The following is a 24,644-nucleotide window of genomic DNA, read 5'->3' as shown; positions in this document are numbered from 1 at the left end:
ATCACACTGTTATGATTAGATGGCTTCTAAAAATCAGCTCTAAGACACTGACTTTCCTTTGTGAACTCAGGTTTGTCATAGTTTTTGGCTGCTTTTTATAAAAGAATATTTCTTGCCTCTCATATACCTCTATGAGCTTAGTGTTTACTACGTTTTATTTTAGTTCTTTGTTGAAATGTAACATGAAAAATGTCATATAAAGGAGACAGCAGCTTGATTATATTTAATAATAAGTTTAGAATTTAGGGACATTAGTATCTATTTGCCAATGGTTTAAATCTACTTATTTAAAAACTCAGAACTTGCGGAGCAATATGTGCCCTAATAAATATGAAATCTATCCAGATCTATCTGTCACTTGAAGTCCTATATGATGTTTAATTTGAAATGTTACTGCAATTGCTTTTTCCTTATTATGTAACTGTGAGGCTAGGGATTAAATCCCACACCATGTTGTGTGTAGACTAGCATCTATCACGAGACCAAAAAAGGGACGTACAGTAAAATTAAGGTCGTTTTCCTAAGACCTGAAATTAATCTGCTGATTAGACCCAAGGAGAAGAATATATTCAGTATTGGGGGTGGGGGGGGGTTTCTGTCTAAGCAAACTCTACAAGCTATTAATAAGATGCAGATTGAGAGACTCAACACCAACACCTACTCCTTTGTTCACATTTCAGTAGTACCCAGGTTGTAATATACAATGCTAGATGGTAAAATTTGACATTTTTAAGCTCCTGTCACAGTCAACTAAAATATTTTTACATTATAAGTATTCATGCAATTATTACACAAATATGGTTAAGTCCAACTAATTCTTCTACTTGATTTTAAAGATTCATTTTTCTATTACATTAGTGAAGAACAATGAAATTCAAAAACATGTTATTTTAGCAAATCATAAGTTTAACATTAAACATTATCTCTTTTTTTTTAAGTTTGAATATTCAACTGCTTCTCTGCATTGAAATACGTGAAAATGTATCTGACCTGGAAGTACTTCTGACATGGATCACTGGGCGTCAGCAATGGTGCAGGAAATAGGTTATAATTTGAAATCTAAAAAAAAGGGATCATTTGAGAAATTAAAACCCCAAATAACAAAGCATAAAAGAAAAGCATAGCAGTGAAAATCTCTCCAAAAGCTGTTACATACACTAAACAAATTTTGGCAGACAATGTCCACATTTTTGTTCGTTTATAGTTCGTCACACCACTTTTGATTGAAACTTGAATTCCCACTCAGCCACATTTCCCACAAACATTTATTGAGGGTTTTTTTTCATGGTAGGCCTAACCTACCTTTCTGTCTCAAGTGTTCAATGTTTTTTCTCATGAAACGTGCACACACACACACACACACAATTCAGCACCCCTACAGAAAAAAAAAATTGGGACATTTTGCCACGTAAAAATTAAAATCATCTGTTTAGAAAAAATGTGACTATAAACACGATAAAAACAAAAAACAGACCGAAGAAAAAATTACCACCACAGATGACATAAAAGGGTTAACTTCCTTCATATAGAAAGAGTTCCCTGAAACCATTAAGAAAAATATGAACAAGCTTGTAGGAGAATAAGGAAAGAAACAAATCCCAAGAGAAACACAAATGTTGAATAAACATAAATCACTAGCTGCACTTACAACTTAAGAAAATACCAATTTAAATAACAATGTCTAACTGGATTTCCCATATCAGACTGGAAAGATTAATAAGCCAGATAATAAGGACAGGATACTGGAAACAGGAAGTTTCAAACCTTGCTGGTGGGAGTAAAAGCTGGCAAAATTCTTTGGAGAGCCATTTACAAATATCTGAGCAAGTTTTGAATGCATGGATCCCACTGCTTGGCAATTCCACTTCTAATAATTTATTTCACAGACAAGCTCATGTGGATTCTATTCTTCTAAAGTCAAAAGGCCAGTAACCACCTAGCTGTTCTTCAGTGCACAGCTGGTTCATTAGATGATGATACATCCATACAATGAAATATCATGCTGCCGTTAGGAAAAATGAAGTGGATCTACAAGAGCCTATATAAAAGGGGTTGCTGGTTTTTTGGGTTTTTTTTTTTTTTTTTTGAGATGTAGTCTGGCTCTGTCGCCCAGGCTGGAGGGCAGTAGCAGCATGATCTCAGTTCACTGTAACCTCTGCCTCCAGGGTTCAAATGATTCTCCTGCCTCAGCCTCCCAAGTAGTTGGGATTACAGGCACGCACCATCACGCCCAGCTAATTTTTGTATTTTTAGTAGAAACGGGGTTTCACCATGTTGACCAGGTTGGTCTTGAACTCCTGACCTAAAGTGATCCGCCCACCTTGGCCTCCCAAAGTGCTGGGATTACAGGTGTAAGCCACCAGGCCCAGCCAGAAAGGGTTTTGAGATGGATCACCAAGAGGTGACTAATATGCATAGCAAAGCATGATCTAACTTAAGTAACATTTTTAAAAAGCATACACATATAAATACATGTGCACACACACACCTAGGCATATACTCAGATGCACATGCATTTACATGGAAAATTTCTTAAAGGAATATAAAGATCTAGAAACATTGGAAGCTGCCAGTTTACCAAAATGATACATAACAAGGAAAACTGAAAATGGACCTTGTTTTCAATGAGTTGCTATCAGGAATGTCACTCAGAATGATAATATGTTATACTAAGTCAAATACAGATACTGTATGATTCTATTTATATGAAGTACAAAAACAGGAAAAACTGATTGATATCAGGATTATTGGGGGTGGGGTAGGGAAGTAGCAAGAGGGTTGCTTCTGGGACACTGGGAATGTCATGTTTTTTTCATCAAGATGTGGAAATTCATCAGGCTGTACTCTTACGTGCACATTTCTGTATGCGTATTACACTTCTATGAAAAGTTAAAAGAAAAATAATCAAATGCTAGAGGTTTTCTAAAGCATAACTTAAATTGAAAAACCTTTATATTTGTAAAAACTTAATTCTAATCTAACCTTTCCAAACTAGAAACCTTTAATGGGCATCACTTCCAACTTTATGATTCTGATAATGACCTGAGAACCTGGTCTACTGAGCCAAGATACATTTTTAATTATATTTTCACAAACTGTGGGTAAGGCTCATTACTCTGGTATAATGAAAAGGGTGGGTTTATTCGAAAATGTCCTGAAACAGCAAGTGATGCCTCCTCTGTGTTCCTCTGTCTTTGCCCTATAACTTTCTGCTCAGTTCCTTAAACATATTTCACAATTCCATTTTCCTTTTCTTAAATTTTAGTTTTTGTCTTCAGTGCACTTTAAATGCTATGCAGAGAAAGAGATGAATAGCTACTCAAGAAAATGAAGACCAGTAAAGAGAAAGTTAAAAAAAAAAAAAAAAAAGGCATACTAGTGTGAGCATTCTGAAAAGGCTTGCACAAAAACTAAGAATCTGCATACAGTTGGCCCTCTGTATCCTCGGGTTCCACATCCATGCATACATCCAAGTGAGGATCAGAAAGTTAGGCCTGTGATGGTTGCCTCTGTACTGAACATGTACAGACTTTTTTATCCTTGTCATTATTGCTTAAACAGTACAGTACAGCAAAACTATTTACATAGCATTTATATTGTATTATCAGTAATCTAGAGGTGATTTAAGGTATACGGAAGGGGCAGGTACAGCGGCTCATGCACACTGTGAGATGGAGGGGGACGGACCACCTGAGCCCAGGAGTTTGAGACCAGCCTGGGCAACAGAGTGAGACCCTGTCTCTACAAAACATACAAAAATTAGCTGGGTGGGGTGGCACACACTTGTATCCCAGCTACTCAGCATGCTGAGGTGGGAGGATCACTTGAGCCCAGGAAGTCAAGGCTGCAGTAAGCTATGATTGCACCACTGTATTCCAGCCTGGACAACAGAGTGAGACCCTATCTCTAAAAAAAAATTAAAAAATAAAAAGTATACAAGAGGATGTTGCATCGATTCTATGCAAACACTACCCCACTTTATTTAAGGGGCTTGAGCATCCCCAGATTTTGGTATCTGAAGGGAGTCTTGGAACCAATCTGCCTCAAATACCAAGGGATGACTATCCTTAATGTATATAATCCTTAAAATAAAATATTCCTGTTTCCCTTACCAAACAAACCAACATCTATAAAGTTAAGAATTAGACATTCTGCTAACGACTTCATATTATAAATAGCCCTAAGTTACTATCTGACCCATATTTATTTCATACCTGCCATGTGCCATGCATTATGTTAGGAGTAAGGGATACTTTAGTGAGTAAAAAACACATTTCCCCTCTTACGGAACTTATAGCCTAGTTGTTGGAAAGATGGATATTAATCACAAAGTTACTCACAGCATAAATAAGTTTTGGAGGAAAATAACTTAGATATAAGAGAAAATGCAACAAAACAACCACAGGCCAGACTGGAGGGTCAGGAAATGCTTTCCTGAGAAAGTCAAATTTAAGGTGCAATTTGAGGACCAACTGGGATTTAGGTAGATAAACACTTATCAAACACCTAGAATGTGCAAGGCATTTCCTGGCCCTGGGGATGAGGCACAAACATGCAGGACTTTTTCCCTTAGGCACTTATATCTTTGATGAATTAATCTCATCTAATAAAACAGTTTCTGAGAGGAACTTAGGGGCATGGACTAATTCTACATAAACAATAACCTGAGAAGATATCAAAGCAGCACTTGGAAAATAGGAAAACACTATACAAATGCATGGCTTTTAAGAACAATATACAACTGTGCTGTCCAATACAGTCCCTACCTACTAGTACCTACAAGCTATTGAATACTTAAAAAGTAGTGCAACTGATAACTGAATTTATTTAACTACAATTAATTTAAATATAAATTTATAAGCTGATATTTGACTCTTATTGGAAAACATTTAAGTAGGTTTGGAACTTCTTAGGTAGGTGAGTCTACTTCTTCAACTCTAAATTTTATGAAATTTAAATACAGGTCAAGTATTTCCAATGAATATTGCATCCAAGTTGATTTCTGTGAGCGTAAAATGCATGCTGATTGTGAATACTTGGCGTGGAAAAAATGTACAATGTCTAATAATTTTAAAATATCGATTGCATGTTGAAACGATAATAGTTTGGTTATATTAAGTTAAATAAAACATGTTAAAAATAATTTCACCTTTTTAAAGAATGTGGTACTAGAAAATTTTATATTACATACGTGGCTTGCATTCTATTTCTACTGGCGAAGCCCTGATCTAGAGAATGTAGACAGATTCAAAACTTTACCCTAGGCGGGTGCAATGGCTCACGCCTATAACCACAGCACTTTGGGAGGCCGAGGTGGGTGGATTATGAGGTCAAGAGTTCAAGGCCAGCCTGGCCAATATGGTAAAATTCCGTCTCTACAAAAAATAAAAAAATTAGCCAGTGTGGTGGCACACGCCTATAGTCCCAGTTGCTCAGGCGGCTGAGGCAGGAGAACTGCTTGAACCCGGGAAGCAGAGGTTGCAGTGAGCCGAGATCACGCCGCTGTACTCCAGCCTGGGTGACAGAGTAGGACTCTGTCTAAAAAAAAAAAAAAAAAAAAAAAAACCAAAAAAACAAAAAAACTTTACCCTAATCAAAATATTATGTACTTTTCCATAAAAGCAAAGACTGGTGGACATGCTACTTCAGCTGTAATGCTAGAGATTTTGTCAGCATTGAGAGGAGAGCCCTTGTTTCCATAAAAATCACATACTGAGTTCAGAGTTGTTGGGGACAAATGGCAGGTCACTACAAGTTCTGCACTGAGAATACAGTTGTGATTTTTGGGGCAAAGCATAAAGCTACCTAAGTGAAACAGTCTAGCAACAATAGTTTCCTTCTAGCAGTGTTTTCACATGTCCCATTAATAAAAATTCTTAATGCTGATGTGCCTTCAGATAATGGTACTAGGGATCAATAAATATCTGACAGGACCAGAGAGAGAGCTTGCAACCCCAAATCACAAAAGCACCACTAAGCAGACAGACAGACAAACAGACAGATAGATAAAATGCCCTCTTGTAATTTGATTCAGTAAAAGATGCTATGTACCTTTAAATAATTCTGAAGAGGAACGAAAGATTTAAATAAAAATCAGACAAACAATTCCATTTTACCTATGTTCCCCAAATACTACCAAACAAGTCTGACTGATTCCTCCTTCTCAATGTGCCTAGCTCTTTGTCCAACCCATTTTTAAAATAGTACTGCACAGTCCCATAACTCCTCCCCTGACAGCCAGTCTAATTCCTCCCCATACACCATCCCGGATCTATTGCAGATCTATGATGCCAGATAAACATTGCTCTGGTCACAATCACCACCTCATCTAAAATCTCCAGAATTAAGTTGTTTCAACCACTAACAATCTAAGACCCAACTGATTCTAGAATCTCTCATTTATCCTCTTTACCTTCAAATAGCTACTTCCCTAGAAACTCAGTGCAATGCTATAAAACCCAATACTCCCTTTCTATACAAATAGCTTATAATAACCCCTTTATTATCCTAAAGTGATATTCACAGATAATATAACCTATCTGAACACATAAATTCTAGAAAAGGGGGAATAAAAGGAGGGAAACATTTCAATAAGCAAATTCTCTGGCATGACTATTCCAGCAGTCATAACAAACAGGTATCAGACACTCACCTATGTGTAGAACCATTGTTAGTGCAACAGCTATAAATGCAGACTGAAAAAGGCATGTGTTGTATTGACAACTCAGACATGATTTGCACTGCTGCCAATAACATCAATTGCAAAATGCTGAACAACTCTTTGGAATATTCCAAAAAATATTAAATACACTTGTCTTTAAATGAGAAGGAGTTTTCACTTCTGGAACACATAGTGTATATTAAAACCAAGTTTAGAATTTCTAGGGTCAGATAATTATACAAAAATGTCTTTAACTACATGAATATTTGCTAGGGTATTTAAAAGCTCTGCAGAGTAAGACAATCTTTGTTGTACAGGGTAGTCCTAAGTACTGCAAGACATTTATCATCCCTGGTCTCCACCCGATTCAAATAGTGGGCCCCTTCCACACTCTCCTAGTGGGAGTTCTAGCCACCCCCAAACCCCAACTTTGAAAATTATGACCTTGGCCCAGAGTTATCTCTTCCTCTTAACTCATTTGACACTTAAATCCTATATGATCTTGAACCAATACTTAATGTCTGGAAGCCTATATGACTGTCTTGTTGGACTGTAAATTGTGGTTACCATCAATCTGACAATTACTATGACAACAGAATGGGGTATCATAGGCTGCTTGTTTGCTTTGCTTAGTGTCTAGCACATCCTAAGCGTTCAGTAAATGCTAATTAAGGCCAGATGCAGTGGTCCACGCTTATAAATCCCAGCACTTTCAGATGCCTAGGCAGGCGGATTGCTTGAGGCCAAGAATTCAAGACCAGCCTGGGCAACATAGTGAGAGCCCCATCTCCACAAAAAAATTTAAAAACTAACCGGGCATGGTGGCAGATGCCTGCAGTCCTAGTTACTTGGGAGGCTGAAGCAAGAGGATTGCTTGAGCCCAGGAGTTCAATGCTGCAGTGAGTTGTGAGACAACTGGTGAGACCTTGTTTCAAAAAAAAAAAAATACTCACTGCTATTATTGTTGTTATTTTTTTTCTTACCCACGCTTGTTTCCTCAACTAGGCTGTAAGCTTTCTGGACCAAAAGCAGTGTCCTGGAGATCTTTGTATACCTGGCTTAAGTAAGTACCCAGTAAATTTTGGTAGTTCACATCCTCTGTATCCTTTCTCTGCCCTATGCTGATTTCTTGTGAAAACATTCACAAATAGTAGGCTGAGTCCAAGAATGGAGCTAAAAACTGTAATTATATAGAAAATTATCTTTCTGACATTAGTGAAATCATCATCATAACCTGCCAAGCAGAGGAAAGGCTGTCAGAAAAACTGTCGGCAGATGCTCTCAAAAATCTACAGGATTATATTAGTGATGAATACTTTTAAAGTAGACATTGCATTCCAGGATTAGATCTATCTACAAATACATACTGATTCCCTCTTACTTTAAGGTTTTAAACATTTTCCCCTGGAGAACTAAGCCTTATTTCCAGATCTATAAAACGAAGTACTTCTATCAGATGACTCGGGTCCTTCCGAAGTATTAACGCTATATAGCATTTATTGAATGCTTATTATGTGCCAGGCATTGTGCTAAGTAGGTACTTGATAAGGATTATCTCACTTATCACCGCCAGCAACCCTATGAAAAAGATACAGTTATTATGTCAGTTTTACAGATTAAGAAACGGAAGCAGAGGGTTAGGTAACATGCCAAAGATCCCACCAGAGGCAAGTGATGGAGCTGGCATCAGCTGTTCACCTCTAAAAATGAGGCTCAAAACCGCTACACCATGTTTTTTGGACTCTTCTCTTGAAGTTGACTCAAATAGCCTAAATTAATTAATACCACAGGACAATTCTCACCACATTATTAGGGTTCTTTTGAAGTTTGTGTCCAACATTCTGATGTACATGGCAACTAAAAACAAAGGCAAAACCTGAGTCCTCTCGTTGCTTGTAGCTCAGAAAAGCAAAATAAAGCATACTTGAGAACATATGTGAATTTAATTTTTTTTTTTTTTTTTTTTTTTTTTTTTGAGACGGAGTCTCGCTCTTGCAGACTGGGGTGCAGTGGCGTGATCTCAGCTCATTACAAGCTCCGCCTCCCGGGTTTATGCCATTCTCCTGCCTCAGCCTCCTGAGTAGCTGGGACTACAGGCGCCCTCCACCATGCCTGGCTAATTTTTTGTATTTTTAGTATAGACAGGATTTCACCGTGTTAGCCAGGATGGTCTTGATCTCCCGACCTCGTGATCTGCCCGCCTCAGCCTCTCAAAGTGCTGGGATTACAGGCATGAGCCACCATGCCCGGCTACATGTGTGAAATTTTAACTCACTTTGGGGGTGGGTTTTAAAGTCAGAAAATAAACCAAAATTCAACAACAGTTGACTGCTTTAAAACAAAAATCCTTTAAATTGCCTGCTTAGTGCAATACATGCAGTTTCGGTTAAACAAGTAAAACGTGCATAGTCTTGTAATGCATGCATAATGTGGAGTATATAGTAAGTACATGTAATGCAAAACTTTATTCCAGTGTTTTTATTTCTGCACAGAAGTGTACACACTGAATTGGCATATAACATTGTACTCTATGGGAATAAACTTGAATTTCTTACATTTTTGGGACATTAACCATTACTGGTAATAATTTTTTTGTCATTCACAGAGCTAGTCACTGCATACTTGCTGTTAAAAATCACAACTTTGAGAGATCTAAAATTTACTACTTATATAGTCTAAAACAGAGAGAAAAAAGTTGTGGCAGTAAAGGTCCAAGAACTAATCCTATCACTAATTTCTTTATCTTTCGCAAAAATACTTAAAGACATTGATTTATGATCCTAGCTCTTTATCTTACTCCATTCTGTGTTCTCCAAGTGAGATTTCGAAACCAGTTCCAAGAACACTATCAAACAAAGAAAAACATGCAAAGACAGAAAAAAAAAAAACCCTATTTTCTGAAATGTATCCCAGGGGAAAACACCAACAACTGGAAAAGAAGTATTTTCAAGACATAACATTAAATGTAGATTTTTCCATTTAAGAGTTATCTTTATAACACTTAATCAGAAATTTTTTCAATGAAGCAAAAGTTTTATGCTTCCCCCACAAATATACCTGATCCCCAACTTTCCTTTTTTAATTTTTTTGAGACAGAGTCTCACTCTGTTACCCAGGCTGGAGTGCAGTGGCGCGATCTCAGCTCACTACAGCCTCTGCCTCCTGCATTCAACCAATTCTCTTGCCTCAGCCTCCTGAGTAGCTGGGACTACAGGCATGTGCCACCACACCTGGCTAATTTTTGTATTTTTAGTAGAGACAGGGTTTCATCATGTTGGCCAGGATGGCCTTGATCTCCTGATCTCGTGATCTGCCTCCCTCGGCCTCCCAAAGTGCTAGGATTACAGGCATGAGCCACCGTGCCTGGCCTGATCCCCAACTTTCATATTCCAAAGGCATTAACATCTGCAATTTAGAAATAACTACAATGTTTAATGCTTCTAAGATGTGCCAATTTAAAATATGCTATTGGACAACTATAAAGGACTAAGTTAATGACCCCAATCAACAGCCTCTCTGCATCCTTGCCCTCTGCTCTGTAACCTTGCAATCCCTTTCCCCTGGCTCTGGTCTCAGTTGTGTTACTTATTTTGGCCAACTGGATGTTAGCAAATGGGATGACACAGAAGCTCAGAATGTATGGATCCATTTCTACTCTCCTGAAAAAGACAGGATCTGTGCTACTGCCACGAGAACATGCCTAGGCCTGTCGGAAGGGTGTTGGGAGACTTAGGTAGGATGGCTAAATCTTCTTGGTCCGAGGCTATTTTTGACCACCCTAAGCCAGCCAACCATTAAACACGTGAAAGACCACTGCAAAGATCAGCAGATCTGTCTACTACCCCTGCAGCTAACTGTAGCCACACGAGTGAGCTCAGCAGAGACTACAAGAAGAACCACTCAGCCATCCGAAAAATACTAATGGCTACAGTTTAAGCCACTGAATTTTGGGTTACTTCATTATGCAGCATTAATTGTGGCAATACATAAATGATACACTGGTTATACCCACAACAACCAAATGAGATTGTAGAAGAGCTGTGGGATGAAACCTAAATCGATCCAGGAAAGGTATAATGCTATGTGAGGATCCTGCAGGGGGGAATCTATTTTTTAGTCTTTTCTTTGAGGTTTATGTCCTCCCTAGGTTACACAGGGCTGTCTTGATTAATCTAGCCTGCATCTTTAGTCTCTACTGCTAACTGTTCATTCACAGCACATCAGCATTTATACTTTGCATATTAGAATATGCTGTGACAAAGCAAATTTTAGGTATTTATTGTAAGGACAAATAAGCAGCATTATTTCTATCAGAAAAAAATCAAAAACAAGTTAAATGTCCATCATTAGGAAACTGATTAAATAAAGGATCACATCCTACAATGAATACTATGCATCATCTAAAAGTGAGGATGCTTCTGTATTTAATTGCACAGAAAGATATTTACTAAATAATACTAAGTGAAAAAAACTAACTGTAAAACAGTATGATGAGTATATAGGCATTCCCTACACAATGCTTTCCATTTTTCTGTTTGAAACTTCTCATAATAAAAGTTGGGAGAAAGGCAGTACGTATACTGTCATTCTTTTATAAAAATATTGTTAAATCTTTTTATGGTAAAATAAAACACAGATTAAGAGAACCACACAAAACAAATAGCTTATTATAAAGAAAACACTCATAACTACCACCTTAATCAAAACACAGCTTTCGCTTGTTACTGTAGAAGGCCATCCATGACTTTCCCTTCCTCCAAAGTAAACAAACTCTTGAATTTATGGTAATCATGGTAATCAGTTCCTGGCATTTCTTTATGATTCTGTTACCCAAGTGTACAATCCTACTCAGCATAAGTGTTGTCTATTTTTAAACTTTTGATGTCTTTTAAGTTACATTTAATCTATATCACCTCTATCCTTTTCTTTTCCTTACAATTAATTTGTTAAAGAATCTGGGCTGTCTGAGGTATGAAGTTCCCACAGTATGAATTTTGGTGGTGCATGTTTAACTCGTTTCTCCAACCTCTGAATTTCCTGCAAATTGGAGCTAGATTCAGAGGTTTGAACAGACTGAAATTCAGTCTGTGGTGGTATGATCTTTCATTAGGAAGCACATGGTATCTGGTTTTCATTCATTTCTGATGTTAGCAGCCATTGTTATTCAATGCCTAAATCCCCTAAATCTACAGGGGTTGGAAAATAGTGATATTCCAATTATTTAATTTCATTTTCATCTACTGGGTGGAAAAATTTTAGGAGATGTTTTCCTTCATCTACCACTTGGTTTTCCAGTGGTACAGTTCATGTTCATGTAAGAAAGAAGCTGATTATTTCCTAACTACTTTCAAGATGATGAATTGGTGCTCCATTAACCTTTTTTTCATACTGCAGAACCAATAATTTTTTTTTTCATATCATAACCTCATGGATTTAAACATATTTGCAATTTTATTTTTGGCCAGTAGGAGCCTCTTCAAGTTGGCTCCTAAGTCATTGTGACACGTCCTAATAATCTTTGATAGCTTCCTTGCTACCTATTTATTATCTTGAGATGTCCCAAGCTCATCTTACATCTTTCTTGTTATTTTTGTTGTTTGAAGCTCACTCTGTAGAAGATTCCTTAGGAGGAGACCATGAGGAGCAATATTTCCTCCACTGATTTTTTTGCATGTTCATAAGTTTGTGTTCTTTATGCTTGAAGGTCAATTTTGCTAGATATAAAAATATTGGCTCACATTTTCTTTCCTTTGAATACCTTAGGTATGTATTTTCTTTCAGCATAAGAGTTTCTGTAAAAAGTCTAAGAACAATCTAATTCTCTATTACTGTTTTCCCTTTTTTGTCGAGATGCCCAAAGGACTTTTTCTTTCTTCTTTTTAACCCAATAGTTTTATTAGAATATCTTGGTATTGGTTGTTCTAAGGTGATATTCTAAAATACATGATTTTCTCTTTCAAAACGTAGTTTCAATTTTTTTTTCCAGAAAACTCTTCTTAAAATATATCATTTGTACCACATCTTTGCTTTGGTTTTCTCCTCTCCTATTATCTGTATGTTGGATCTGCTTTGTCTATCTTCAATATTTGTCAACTTTTCCCAAATTTTACTTCTTTCTTCATTTCCTTTGGATTTTTAACTTTATCCTCCTTTTCACCCTCTATTATTTCTCTTAGGGCAATATTTGTGGTATTTAGTTGATTTTGTGCTCCTTCCAATTTAGAATTTATTTTTTAAACGATTTTTTAAAAATTTCTAATTCTTTCTTGAGTTCTGTCTCCTTGTCTCTGAGTTTTGCTAATTCAGATTTATGCTGTTCTTTCATCTCCTGTATAATTTTGTAATAATCTCTTTTAATTATTCTGAAGTAGAATATTATGGTTTTAATCATTTTTAATTGAGCATGTCTTCTGGCATGTTTTCATTGTCAGTAGGGATTTTACTCTATTTCTTTCTTAAAAAATAGTTTATATGGCATTTAATCTTATTAGTGTTCTGTACTTTTATAAAATTTCATATTTATATAATTTCTATAATTTATTTAATGTCTTTCTCTCTCTCCCTGTATGAGGGCAGAGACTATGTCTGTTTCATTCATCAGTATATTCCTAGTGCCTGGCACATTGCAGATGTTCAATAAATCACTGCTAAAGGAATGAATAGAAGAGTTCATCAAAATGTTCATAGTGGTATCTCTGGGTGACAGGATTTAGAAAACGGTCTTCTGATACTTTATAAGTTGTTATTTTTCTAAGTTTTTTCATAATGAGCATAAAACATTTTTATATTCAGAGAAAAAGATTTTTAATTTGAAAAAAAAAAAAGGTTTGTACATGAAGCTGGGTATATAGATACCCTGTATCTTTAAAAAAATCAATAAAGAAATGCCCTCTCCCTCACATATGTCTTCTATTCGTAAATGAAAACTATGGGGTAAAAGAAGGTGACAAAGCTGAGTTTTACTAAGAAAGATTAGGTTTAGAGTTTGTGAAAAGGACGACAGCAACCACCCATCTGCTTTCCATGCTATATTTGACAGATTTTACTCTATAGCTCAGAAAACATGTTAATAGGACTTCTTGTAGTGAGAGGAAGGAATTTAAAAAGCAAAGAATCCTGCTGTGTAGTTTGGCACTATATGGAAAATGGCTCACAGTGCCTGTAATTCATGGAACAAAGATAACATCTCTTTGTAAAATCTACACTGCAAGGTATCTCAAATATATAACCAAGATATGCCAGTGGCAGTGACTTACAATCACCAAACAAAATGATCCCAAACAAGAATGAGATGAAGCCTTAATTTGCTTAACCGGGCCTTCAAAGACCTATTAGAGAAAACATAAGAGATGAACTGCCTCATAAAGCAGATGGTCTTCTCCAGTTTAAAAAAAAAAAAAAAATCAAGATAATTAAAGGAAACTAAGGAGCAAGGATCTTGCTAAATTGGCCAAGAAGATTTTTTTTTCCCTCTGAAGTAGAATGCATGAGTTTTTGAAAGGATTTCATGGTTCCCCATGAGGCTGACACAGGTTATTTGATAAAGTCTACATCAGCAAGGGAAGCTGTCCCAAGGGCAGCTGCCTCCCAGGTAGGATGCAACCCCTGGCAGGCTTTATTCACAGGGGTGGGAAAGAAGGCTGAGGGGTAACATGGCCTTTCTGAAAGAGCACTGGAGTGGGGAGTGAGGACACATGCGATTTGTGTTCTTGATCTGTGATTCTGAGGAACCTGGTTCACTTTTGTTACCTGTTAATTTTTCTTAGAGAAACTCGTCATTCATTCCCCTAGCCTGCCTTGGTAGTGAGAACAGTTGAGATAAAGAGGAAAATATCTGTATACTACAGAGCAGAATTGCAAAATTGTTGGTTTATAATGTAATTTTGTTTAAATAGCTCCATTGCCAGATATAAAGGTCTCATTGTGCAGCAAATTAGAAGTTGGAGTAAGGGGAATGAGGTGTTTTGAACCCAGTAGAAGATGAAAAAAATTTCTTTTCTCCTCCAACTGTAAGATACTCGACACTCCATTTCTGTTCTCCTACAAGCTCTAAGATGCTTTTTGAGAGAAAAGAGAGGCAGATAAAAGTGTCTCAAAGGAAACTCAAAGATTCTATGCCAGAGATTGTTAACTGAAACAGGGACAGGAGGCATGAGTCTTTTATGGTCATGGTCAGGATTTATACAGAAAGGCTACTGCCCCCAAATATTGCCACTTGTGGCTTGCCTATGGGGCCTAACCAAACCCCACAGGGATAGGGCCCCAGGAAATATTAAGTATCTAACATTTGTTGAGGGCATCCTTTGGGCTAAATACAAAGAGCGTTCATGATCCCTTTCATTTCTCACACAAATCCTAGAACGTTGGCACCATGATGCTCCTCGTTTCACACAGAAGGACACCAAGCTGTAGCAAGGTTAAGAAAACTTGCCTAACATTGGGAAGTTGAAAAGCAGCAGAGCCCAGGCTCCAATCCTGGTCTAATGATCCCAGAATCCTTAGTTTAACATTCTACTCCACTGCCTCTTTCAGGAAGTAGAAAGTGGGATGAAGCTGTTAACATGGAGACTCCAAAGACCTCATTCGCTCAGTTTATCTATCTCTGATCTGATGGTTCCAAGAGAAGGTATCATAACCAAGGAACCAGGTAATGGTTTCTCTTCAACCACATCTCAACAGCAACACAGAGCTTACCGTTGGACCTGCCTCCTAATTATCCCCGGATCTCTTCTTTTTTCCTCACATTCTCTAAATCCTTTGAAGTTTTCATGATACGTCTAACATCACTTCCTCAATCCTTCTGTACGAAAACCAAATCCACTCTTAGTTTAGAAAATTATAGTGAAATCCCATTTCAACACATTATACATATGACCAATTCCAGATTTCACCAAACAGTGGCCTAGAAGACATTTGGCAGTTTTCTTAATGATAACACTAGTTGAGCATCCCACCAAAAATCTGAAATCCAAAAGGCTCCAACGAGCGTTTCCTTTGAGCATCATGTCAGTGCTCCAAAAGTTTAGATTTTGGAGCATTTCAGATTTTGGAGTTTTGGATTTGGGATGTTCAACTGGTAAGTATAATGCAAATACTGCAAAATCCAAAAACAAAAATATGAAATCCAAAATACTTCTGGTCCCAAACATCTTGTATAAGAGACACTCACCCTGTAATTGCTAATATATCAATCACTTCAATCCTCACAACCACTCTGTGGAGAGAAAACTATTATTATCCTCATTTTATAGATGTGGTAACAGGCAGCAAGATAGTAAATAACTGCCACATATGTAGCAGGTGGTGAAGCTATTTTGTTTTAAACCTCTCTGAACCTCAGTTCTCTCCTCTCAAAAAATAAAAATATTTACCTCACATGGTTACTATGTAGAAATGGAATAAACACACAAAAAGCAATTTAACATAGCACTTAGATTCTCCCTCTCTCCTAGTATTTCTGGGATCATTCCAACGTACAATACAGAAACTTTTAATTAGATGGGAACAAGGAGATAAGAGAGATGCTTAGAATTTCTTCACATATGCTGCCTCATTTGTGTATCACAACACCCTTTGGAAAGAAGTAAATATCACCATCCCCATTTTACAGATGAGAGATTAGGGAACTGGCACATGCATGGACATTCTGCTGCTGACTGAAGCAGGATTCAAACCCACACATGCATACTGTTTTTCCAGAGGTTTTTAAGGGGTTGGAGGACAGGGGTAGCCAAGACTTCTAGTTCCCTTCATCTTCCCTATGTAGCCATTCCTACAAATTCCACAAATCCCTAATGCTCCTGCAACTTGTCAATGTTACCTTTCCCTGAAAAATCAAGACTGAAAACCATATTCGAAGATAAAAATAGGTATAGTCACAGTTACTAACCATGCACAATTAGCAACTCTTCTAATAAGAAATAAAGAAGAGGGAGGGAGAAGGAATGGAAGGAGAAGAAGGGGAGAGAGGGAGAAATGGTCATGAAACAGAAGTCCAATTGTGAGGCTCTACGTTCTCTCATCCACATCAGGATTTTTTTTTTCCACAAAGGTATCAGCTACTTATCCTGGAACAACCTGCTGTTCCTTCTCAGTCCTTCAGCTGGGACCTGCATTTAGAAGCCTCCAAGAAGACATACCTGGCCAGGGTCACATTTCTCAGAAAGGCAGCAGCAGGAAGAATTGAGCCTGGAGGCCGCCACCAGGAACAGTGTGTTTCCCTCAACACAGGATGCGAGCTCACAAAGAAACACCAAGGACCTCCTCTTTCACCAGCTACAGTCTCCTGCTTTCCTCAACAGAACTTAAGGGCAGGAAGGAAAGCGGAAGTCAGGAATCAGGGCCAGGGAAGCTAAAACAAAGGCGGGTCTCTAAAATGCAGACACACACCCATCCCCTCCTCCTGAGCTCACACCCACAGATTCTTAAGCTGGGAAGAGGACAAGCCACCATAGAATTCTAAGTGCCTCAGCCACAAACTGCCTCAAAACACTGGAGACCTTCTGTGGGCCCAAGGCCATGCTAAAACAAAGTGTGAGCTTGGCAGAGTCCAAAAACTCACAGAAATCTGTTAGGACACACTTACGTGCATCTCTTTTCTAGACGGTTTTCTCCAGAGTCCCAGGTTAAGAACCACTGCACTAGTTGGTCATAAGGTAGGAAAACAGGGCTCTGTAAAAATAAATCATTGCTCTCCCATCAAATCTTCTCTCAACTTCCCTAATTGGGTTAGGTGGACATGCAAGCAATATCCCAGACATTTCTGACTCCATCCTTCCCTGGCCCCATGACCAGTCAGAAACCTGGCACTAATCCATCCTCTGAAGCTAGTAACATGTGAATTCTCATCCTTTCATTTCCACGGTCACCATCTAGGCCAGGCTCTTATTAACCATGCCGAAGGCCTACAGTCCATATTCTGATCACCTGTCTGCCCTCATGCCAATCCAACTGTACTCTCCTGCAGAGCCACCTTCCTAAGAGCATCTACCACCTTTAGCTCCAGGCTATCAACAGCTAGGACCCTGGGGCTGGGCCACCCAGGTTTGAATTCCATCTCCACTGCTTCCTCTGAGTGTCTCTTTAGGTAAGTCAGCTAACCTCCGTTTCCTTCACTGTAAAATGGAGATAATGAGAATATCTATACCAAACGTCTGTTGTGGGAATTAAATAGGAGAGTGTGTGTAAAGCACTCAGAATGGTGATGGCACACAGTAATTGCTGTATAAGTGTTAACTGTCACCAACATGAGTATTATTAAAGCTTTCCACTGGTTACCAAATAAAATATCACTTGCGCCAGGCATGGTAGGTCATGCCTGTAATCTCAGCACTTTTAGAGGCTAAGGAAGGAGGATCACTTGAGGACACTTGAGGACAGGAGTTGGAGATCAGCCTGGGCAACATAGCGAGACCTTGTCAGTACAAAAATACATACATACATACATACACACACACACATATACATACCAAAACAAAATCTCACTTCACTGATGGGCTCTTACAGCTCTCTACATTCTGTCCCAAATGGGTCAAACTAACCCCAACTTGCCCCTAATCTGCATGGACATAAGCCATTCTTCTGCTACCCGATCTCAAGCAGGGCACCACACCAGTGCCTCACTCTATACTGAAGCTACTAAACATCTCCCACTTACAAGCCTCTTCCGTTTGTTCTGCCTGGGACGCCCCGTGTCGTATCAGTGTCTGTCAAACCCTCACAGCTCTCAGAGACAAGATCAAGCACTGATCCCACTTAAGATACTGCCATCATTAATTCCAGCAACAGCACTGAGGATGTCAATATACCTAACCGTTTCTGTGGTCTTGTTCCTACCTGCCCAAGGCTGTTCTACCTTAAAGGAGTAACCTCTATTCTCGATAAAATGAGGTAGTTGAAACAAGTGACTTAAAAAGTCTTCTTGTCAAGGTTCTTGGGGTTACACGGTGTTTCCTGTTCCTTCGGGACAATTTTTCTTTCTTTCTTTCTTTCTTTTTTTTGGGACAGTCTCTCTCTGTCACCCAGCTGGAGTGCAGTGGCATGATCTCAGCTCACTGCAACCTCTGCCTCCTGGGTTCAAGCGATTCTCCTGCCTCAGCCTCCTGAGTAGCTGGGATTACAGGCACCCAGATAATGAGAATATCTATACCAAATGTGTGTTGTGGGAATTAAATAGGAGAGTGTGTATAAAGCACTCAGAATGGTGATGGCACACAGTAATTGCCGTGTAAGTGTTAACTGTCACCAACATGAGTATTCTTAAGCTTTTCACTGGTTACCAAATAAAATCTCACTTGGGCCAGGCATGGTAGGTCATACCTGTAATCCCAGCACTGGGCTAATTTTTTATATTTTTGGTAGACATGGGGTTTCACCATGTTGGCCAGGCTGGTCTCAAACTCCTGATCTCAAGTGATCCACCCATCTTGGCCTCCCTAAGTGCTGGGATTATAGGCGTGAACCACTGCGCCCAGTTGGAACAATTTTTCATTAAAGAAGAGGATACACAGGGTAACTGCACATATTTTTATTTATTTATTTATTTATTTATTTATTTATTTATTTATTTATTTTATTTTTTATTTTTTTGAGACTGAGTCTGGCTCTGTCGCCCAGGCTGGAGTGCAGTGGCCGGATCTCAGCTCACTGCAAGCTCCGCCTCCCGGGTTTACGCCATTCTCCTGCCTCAGCCTCCAGAGTAGCTGGGACCACAGGCGCCCGCCACCTCGCCCGGCTAGTTTTTTGTATTTTTTAGTAGAGACGGGGTTTCACCGTGTTAGCCAGGATGGTCTCGATCTCCTGACCTTGTGATCCGCCCGTCTCAGCCTCCCAAAGTGCTGGGATTACAGGCTTAAGCCACCGTGCCCGGCATATTTTTATTTTTTAAATGAATAACTGAAAGTGTTTCAGGTCTCAAGTCTCCAAGGCTAGGGAAAAAAGTGAAATTTTACTATGTGATACGCAAAATTCTTTTCTCTTTACAATCTGATGACCCTGTGACTTCTAGTTTTTTTCCCAATAAACTAGAGAAGACAATTTTCATTTAATACCTTATATTATCTCCATGATACATATTGCAGAGCCATTTCTACCTTCCATGTGGAAAGTAATTCCGAGTGTTATACCCAAATCCAAGACAGTGAAAAAAAAAAAAAACAGTTCAAATTACTTCTCCCCGCCCCTCAATATAGCAATTCCGGGATAACTTTTTTTTTTTTTTTTTGAGACAGAGTCTCGCTCGTTGCCCAGGCTGGAGTGCAGTGGCGGGATCTCGACTCACTGCAAGCTCCGCCTCCTGGGTTCACACCATTCTCCTGCCTCAGCCTCCCAAGTAGCTGGGACTACAGGCGCCCGCCAGCGTGCCCGGCTAATTTTTTGTATTTTTTGTAGAGACAGGGTTTCACCATGGTCTCGATCTCCTGACCTCGTGATCCGCCCGTCTCGGCCTCCCAAAGTGCTGGGATTACAGGCGTGAGCCACCGCGCCCGGCCCCCGGGATAACTGTTTTCCATAAATGAGTGGAACCAGCCCCCAAGTTTCTTAAAAGCAGCAGCTTGGAACTCAGCCACAAGAAGTTTGAAAAGTGGCAGAAAATTTAATAATACCATTACCTTGAAATCCAATAAAGCCTGTTGGAGCTTAACATTTTCAAGAAATCAGACTATTTATGCTATTACCCCTAGTACTGCTATAATCTCCTATAAAGCCATAAATACACACAATGTAGTTCACCAGAAAACTAAGACCATCATAAAAAAGGCCATAAGGAAGATACTGCCCATGAAGTATGTCTCCATGGTACTTGCTACAGCAAGTTCACACAGAGGCGTTCATTTATTTTGAAAATTACATTTCCAACTCCACAACTCATCACTTTGAACTGTGAACAACTTTTAATACAAGTTACAGCTTTCTTTTCAAAGACTGTTTTCACACAAGATAAACGTGATACTGAATATCAAGGACATGTATGAGGCTGTCACAATACTGAGGAAAAGACTCATAACATCTGCGTCTTCATATCTGCTTCATTTAACAGTCTATTCAGCTTTAAGTATCAGAAAACCTAACAGTGAATTCAACAAATACAAAGGCGTTGGAAAGCCCAGGGCTGCAGGTGTTGGTTTGAAAACAACTTTAAGGCAGATATCTCTGTGGCTCTTGGACTTTCCTTCATGGTTGTCACCTCATGGTGACATGAAGACTGCTGTACATCCAGGCACCTCATCACCATTCAAGGCAGAAAGAATGGGAAAGCAAGGAAGGGTACGGACAAGCTCATTTGTCAGGCTTTAGAAAGACAATAAATGCTTTCCCAGCAACCTCGCCCCCATCCTAGTGGACTTATTCTCAGGTCTTACTGGCCAGAAGTAGGTCACAGGGCCACATCCGCTACAAGGAATGCTGGAAAATCAGGGTTCAGGATTGGCATATTGGCTTAATCATCACAATTTACTGACGAGGCTGATCTCCACACCGCCCTGAATTAAACTATGGCTCTATGAGCAACAATGAAACAAGATATGGGCATTGAGTGGGCAATTAATTGTATCTCCATTTTGAGTCTCCATCTTGGGAAGGAGAAAATCATCCAATAAAGGGTTTTCTGCTCCTAATATCAAAAGCATCCACTACCTATAAAGTAACTGTTTTACAAATTCCCATACCTATAATAACAAACAAATAAAAATTGCTTAATCTTTTAAGTTCATATGCCTTGGTTTTTCTCTCTCTGTAGAGTCAGGTATAAATGGGCAGTCAATGGCTAAAAGCTGGGTGTGAAGTCTTGTTGTTGTGAACTCTGATCACAACTTGACCACTAAGAAGCTTTGAAGTGCAGCTTGCTGTTTCCCAGGCAGAAAAGCCATGTTAGCCATGATTCAAACCTTTAAGCTTCCAGACAGGGGAGAAGCCTCCTAAATGTGCTGTCTGCACACTGCTCTCGCCACCTCCCTGCCCCTCCCTGATCAAACAGGCACATCCATTTAGCACCCTAGATGCCCTGCACCTACTGAACCTTCAGTGGCTCCCCACTGCTCTTAGGAAACAGCTGAAAACTCCTTACCAAAGCTCTCCATTCTGATTTGACCAGGCCGCCTTCTCCAACCTCATCTCCCACCAGGTCCCACCACACTTGCTATGCTCTGGCCACCCTGGCTCCTTGCCATTCCTTAAACAGTCCATACCCCTTGGTCTGTAATGGGCTTTTCGCGGCTCTTCATAGACTGGGCTTTCCCTATGCTTCAGATTGCAGCTCAAGCATCGTTTCTTCAGGGACACCTTCCCTGGTCACCCAACATAATGTGGGCCATGCCCAGTATCCCTCCATCACACTCTTCATTCCTCCATAGCAGGTACCACAATCCACAATTATCTCCTCTACTGGGAAGGCTTTCCTACCACCTATCTCCATCACTAGAACAAACAGAAGTACTACGGGAGCGGAGACCTCATCTACCTCTTCACTGCTCTATCCCCAGTGCCCAGCACAGAGTAAGGGCTCTGGACTATTATTTTCGCCATCCTGGTTCCAGGACTTGCCTGATTTGGTTGACTTGTCACTACCCTCTATACCACCAACTCCTCCATGTGGCCACCAAATGAACGTTGTAGCCCTAGGACCCGCTCCACTGCAATCCTGACCTTGGAACTTCCTCTCTCCCCAACAACTTCTCTTGCTTGTCACCCCACTCCCAGTCCTCTCTCATATACTGAAGCAGGCACACAGTGTGGTTAAAAGCACAGACTCTGGAGCCAAAAGGCCTGGGTTCAAATCTCAGCTTCACCATTGTCTGTATAGGCACAAATAAGTTGCTTCTATAGCTCCTGTGTGCCTCAGTTTCCTGTCATTAAGTGATAATAGTTGCATCTATGTAACAGAGTTGTAGTGAAGAATAAAAGTATACACATTAAGTGCTCAGAACAGTGCCTATATAAGTGCTAATAACTTAACAGTAATAAATGTAACTTCTGGCCGGACGCAGTGGCTCACCCCTGTAATCCCAGCACTTTGGGAGGCTGAGGTGGGCGGACCACCTGAGGTCAGGAGCTCAAGACCAGCCTGGCCAACATGGTGAAACCCTGTCTCTACTAAAAATACAAAAAATTAGCCAGGCGTGGTGGCAGGCGCCTGTGGGAGGCTGATGCAGGAGAAGCACTTGAATCTGGGAAGTGGAGATTGCAGTGAGCCGAGATCGTAGCATTGTACTCCAGCCTGGGTGACAGGAGCGAAACTCTGCCTCAAAAAAATAAATAAATAAATACATAAAAATAAAAAATAAAATAAGTAAAATAAATGTAACTTCTTCTTATGAACACACTCTTTGTTCTCATTAGCATATGCACTCCCCTAGGCCCTTCTCATTTGATCCCAGTTCATTAGATCCCTCCATAATGTCCCATTTAATGTGTCCTTCAAATCCCAGCCAGAAGACCTGCAGTCCCATGCCTGATCTGCCAACAACTTGATCTGAATTGCGTTCCTCCCCAGACCACTGTGTCCTGTTGGAGGAAGATGCTTTGGAAATTGTGTTCTCCTGGGCTTTACTCACTGCACACATCTTTACCAGCCTTCCTCTCCTCTAAACTGCTATATCACATAAATTGATTCTAAATGATATAGTTATCACCTTTGGTCACATCCACAGATGATATATAAGCATTGAGGGCAGTATGTAACTTTTCTCAATACCGCAGGGAAGTCAACACAGTATTAGGAGTATAGCAAATACAGTCTCTACCTATTAATTGGCTCTGGTCACCCCATCTCCTTTTAACTACACCTTTTCCCTCAAAAAAAGGAGGCGTCTTTAAACTACATCCTGCTTACTTGCTTAAACTGGATCCTGCGGTGTGAGGATCAGTGATTTCAAAACAAAAAGCTACTATTTCTTGTTCAAAAACAACAGGAAATCCTCTTTACCCCTAACCAAGCCCAAGTCACAAGGATAGGATGGCAGCAGGTGTGTCTGATTTCCAGTTAGCCAAGTCATGTTAGATTTATTGGTATTCAGTTCCAAATAACTAATATGTAACTTAAGCTCTTTGCAGAATTTTATTGTACTCTGGGAGAGGGGGGTCAACTTTCCCAAAACTTGGACACTCCTGGGAAAGAATTTAGGTGAGAAAACAAATGGAATCCCATGGACTTAAGTATTTTCCATAAAATCAAAAGAGACAGACTAAAAAGTCTAGATATTCCTTTAACAAAGCATCATCTACAATATATTCAGGCAGGGCGTGCTGTCTCACGCCTGTAATCCCAGCACTTTGGGATTACACCAAAGAGGCGGGCAGATCACCTCAGGTCAGGAGTTTGAGACTAGCCTGGCCAACATGGTGAAAACCTGTCTCTACTAAAAATACAAAAATTAGCTGGGTGTGGTGGTGGGCGCCTGTAATCCAGCTACTCAGGAGGTCGAGGCAGGAGAATTGCTTGAATTCAGGAGGCAGAGGCTGCAGTGAGCCGAGATAGCGCTATTGCACTCCAGCCTGGGCAACAAGAGTAAGACTCCGTCTCAAAATCAAAAATAAAAATAAATACAATATTCAATAGTATATGTTGCTGTTTTCTTTTCCTTAGTATATATTCGTAACAGAAAGGTCTAGAAGCTACAGAGGCAAACAACAAATTGACCTATCTCATGACTCTGAAATAAATATGCCAAGTCATTCCTTTAGAACTCTATTGGTTTCATCTTGCACTGATTTTTGTGGCCTTTTGTGCAAAGGAAGGTCAGCTGAGTTCACTCCTCCCGAGGACAATTTCAGGTTTGCATAAATGAGCAAGTGTCCAAGAACCTGGAAAAACAAGTCCTTTTGCTTTGGTTTCAAAATGAGGCCCCATAAAGTTGCATGCTTTTCTCCTTTCCCTTCCGGAGGCTGCTCACATAAGATAGGTCTTAAGCTTCCCCAGTCTGGCTGGGGCATTTCCTCCGCCCGCCCCCGCCACTGCTCTTCCTTTAGCAGAGGTGCTGTGCCTCCT

General features: G+C 39.6%; 1 protein-coding gene across 10 annotated transcripts in view; it reads right to left on the bottom strand.

Annotated features, from left to right (window-relative positions):
* The window catches only part of LOC105487718 (amyloid beta precursor protein binding family B member 2), a 410,283-nt gene that overhangs the window by 222,452 nt on the left and 163,187 nt on the right, over positions 1-24,644 (bottom strand). For 2 of the 10 annotated variants that reach the window (XM_071093685.1, XM_071093684.1), the window contains one exon: positions 991-1,059. The exons of the other annotated variants lie outside the window; for them this stretch is intronic. In XM_071093685.1, coding sequence (XP_070949786.1) covers positions 991-1,009 — 19 coding nt within the window. In that variant the 5' untranslated portion in view covers positions 1,010-1,059. The remainder of the gene's footprint in view (positions 1-990; positions 1,060-24,644) is intronic. 10 annotated transcript variants of the gene reach the window in all.

The sequence above is a fragment of the Macaca nemestrina genome, chromosome 3, assembly GCF_043159975.1.
Source record: "Macaca nemestrina isolate mMacNem1 chromosome 3, mMacNem.hap1, whole genome shotgun sequence".
Lineage (NCBI taxonomy): Eukaryota > Metazoa > Chordata > Mammalia > Primates > Cercopithecidae > Macaca > Macaca nemestrina.
Note: the sequence above shows the minus strand (reverse complement) of the source record. Positions and strands in the feature narration are given on the sequence as shown.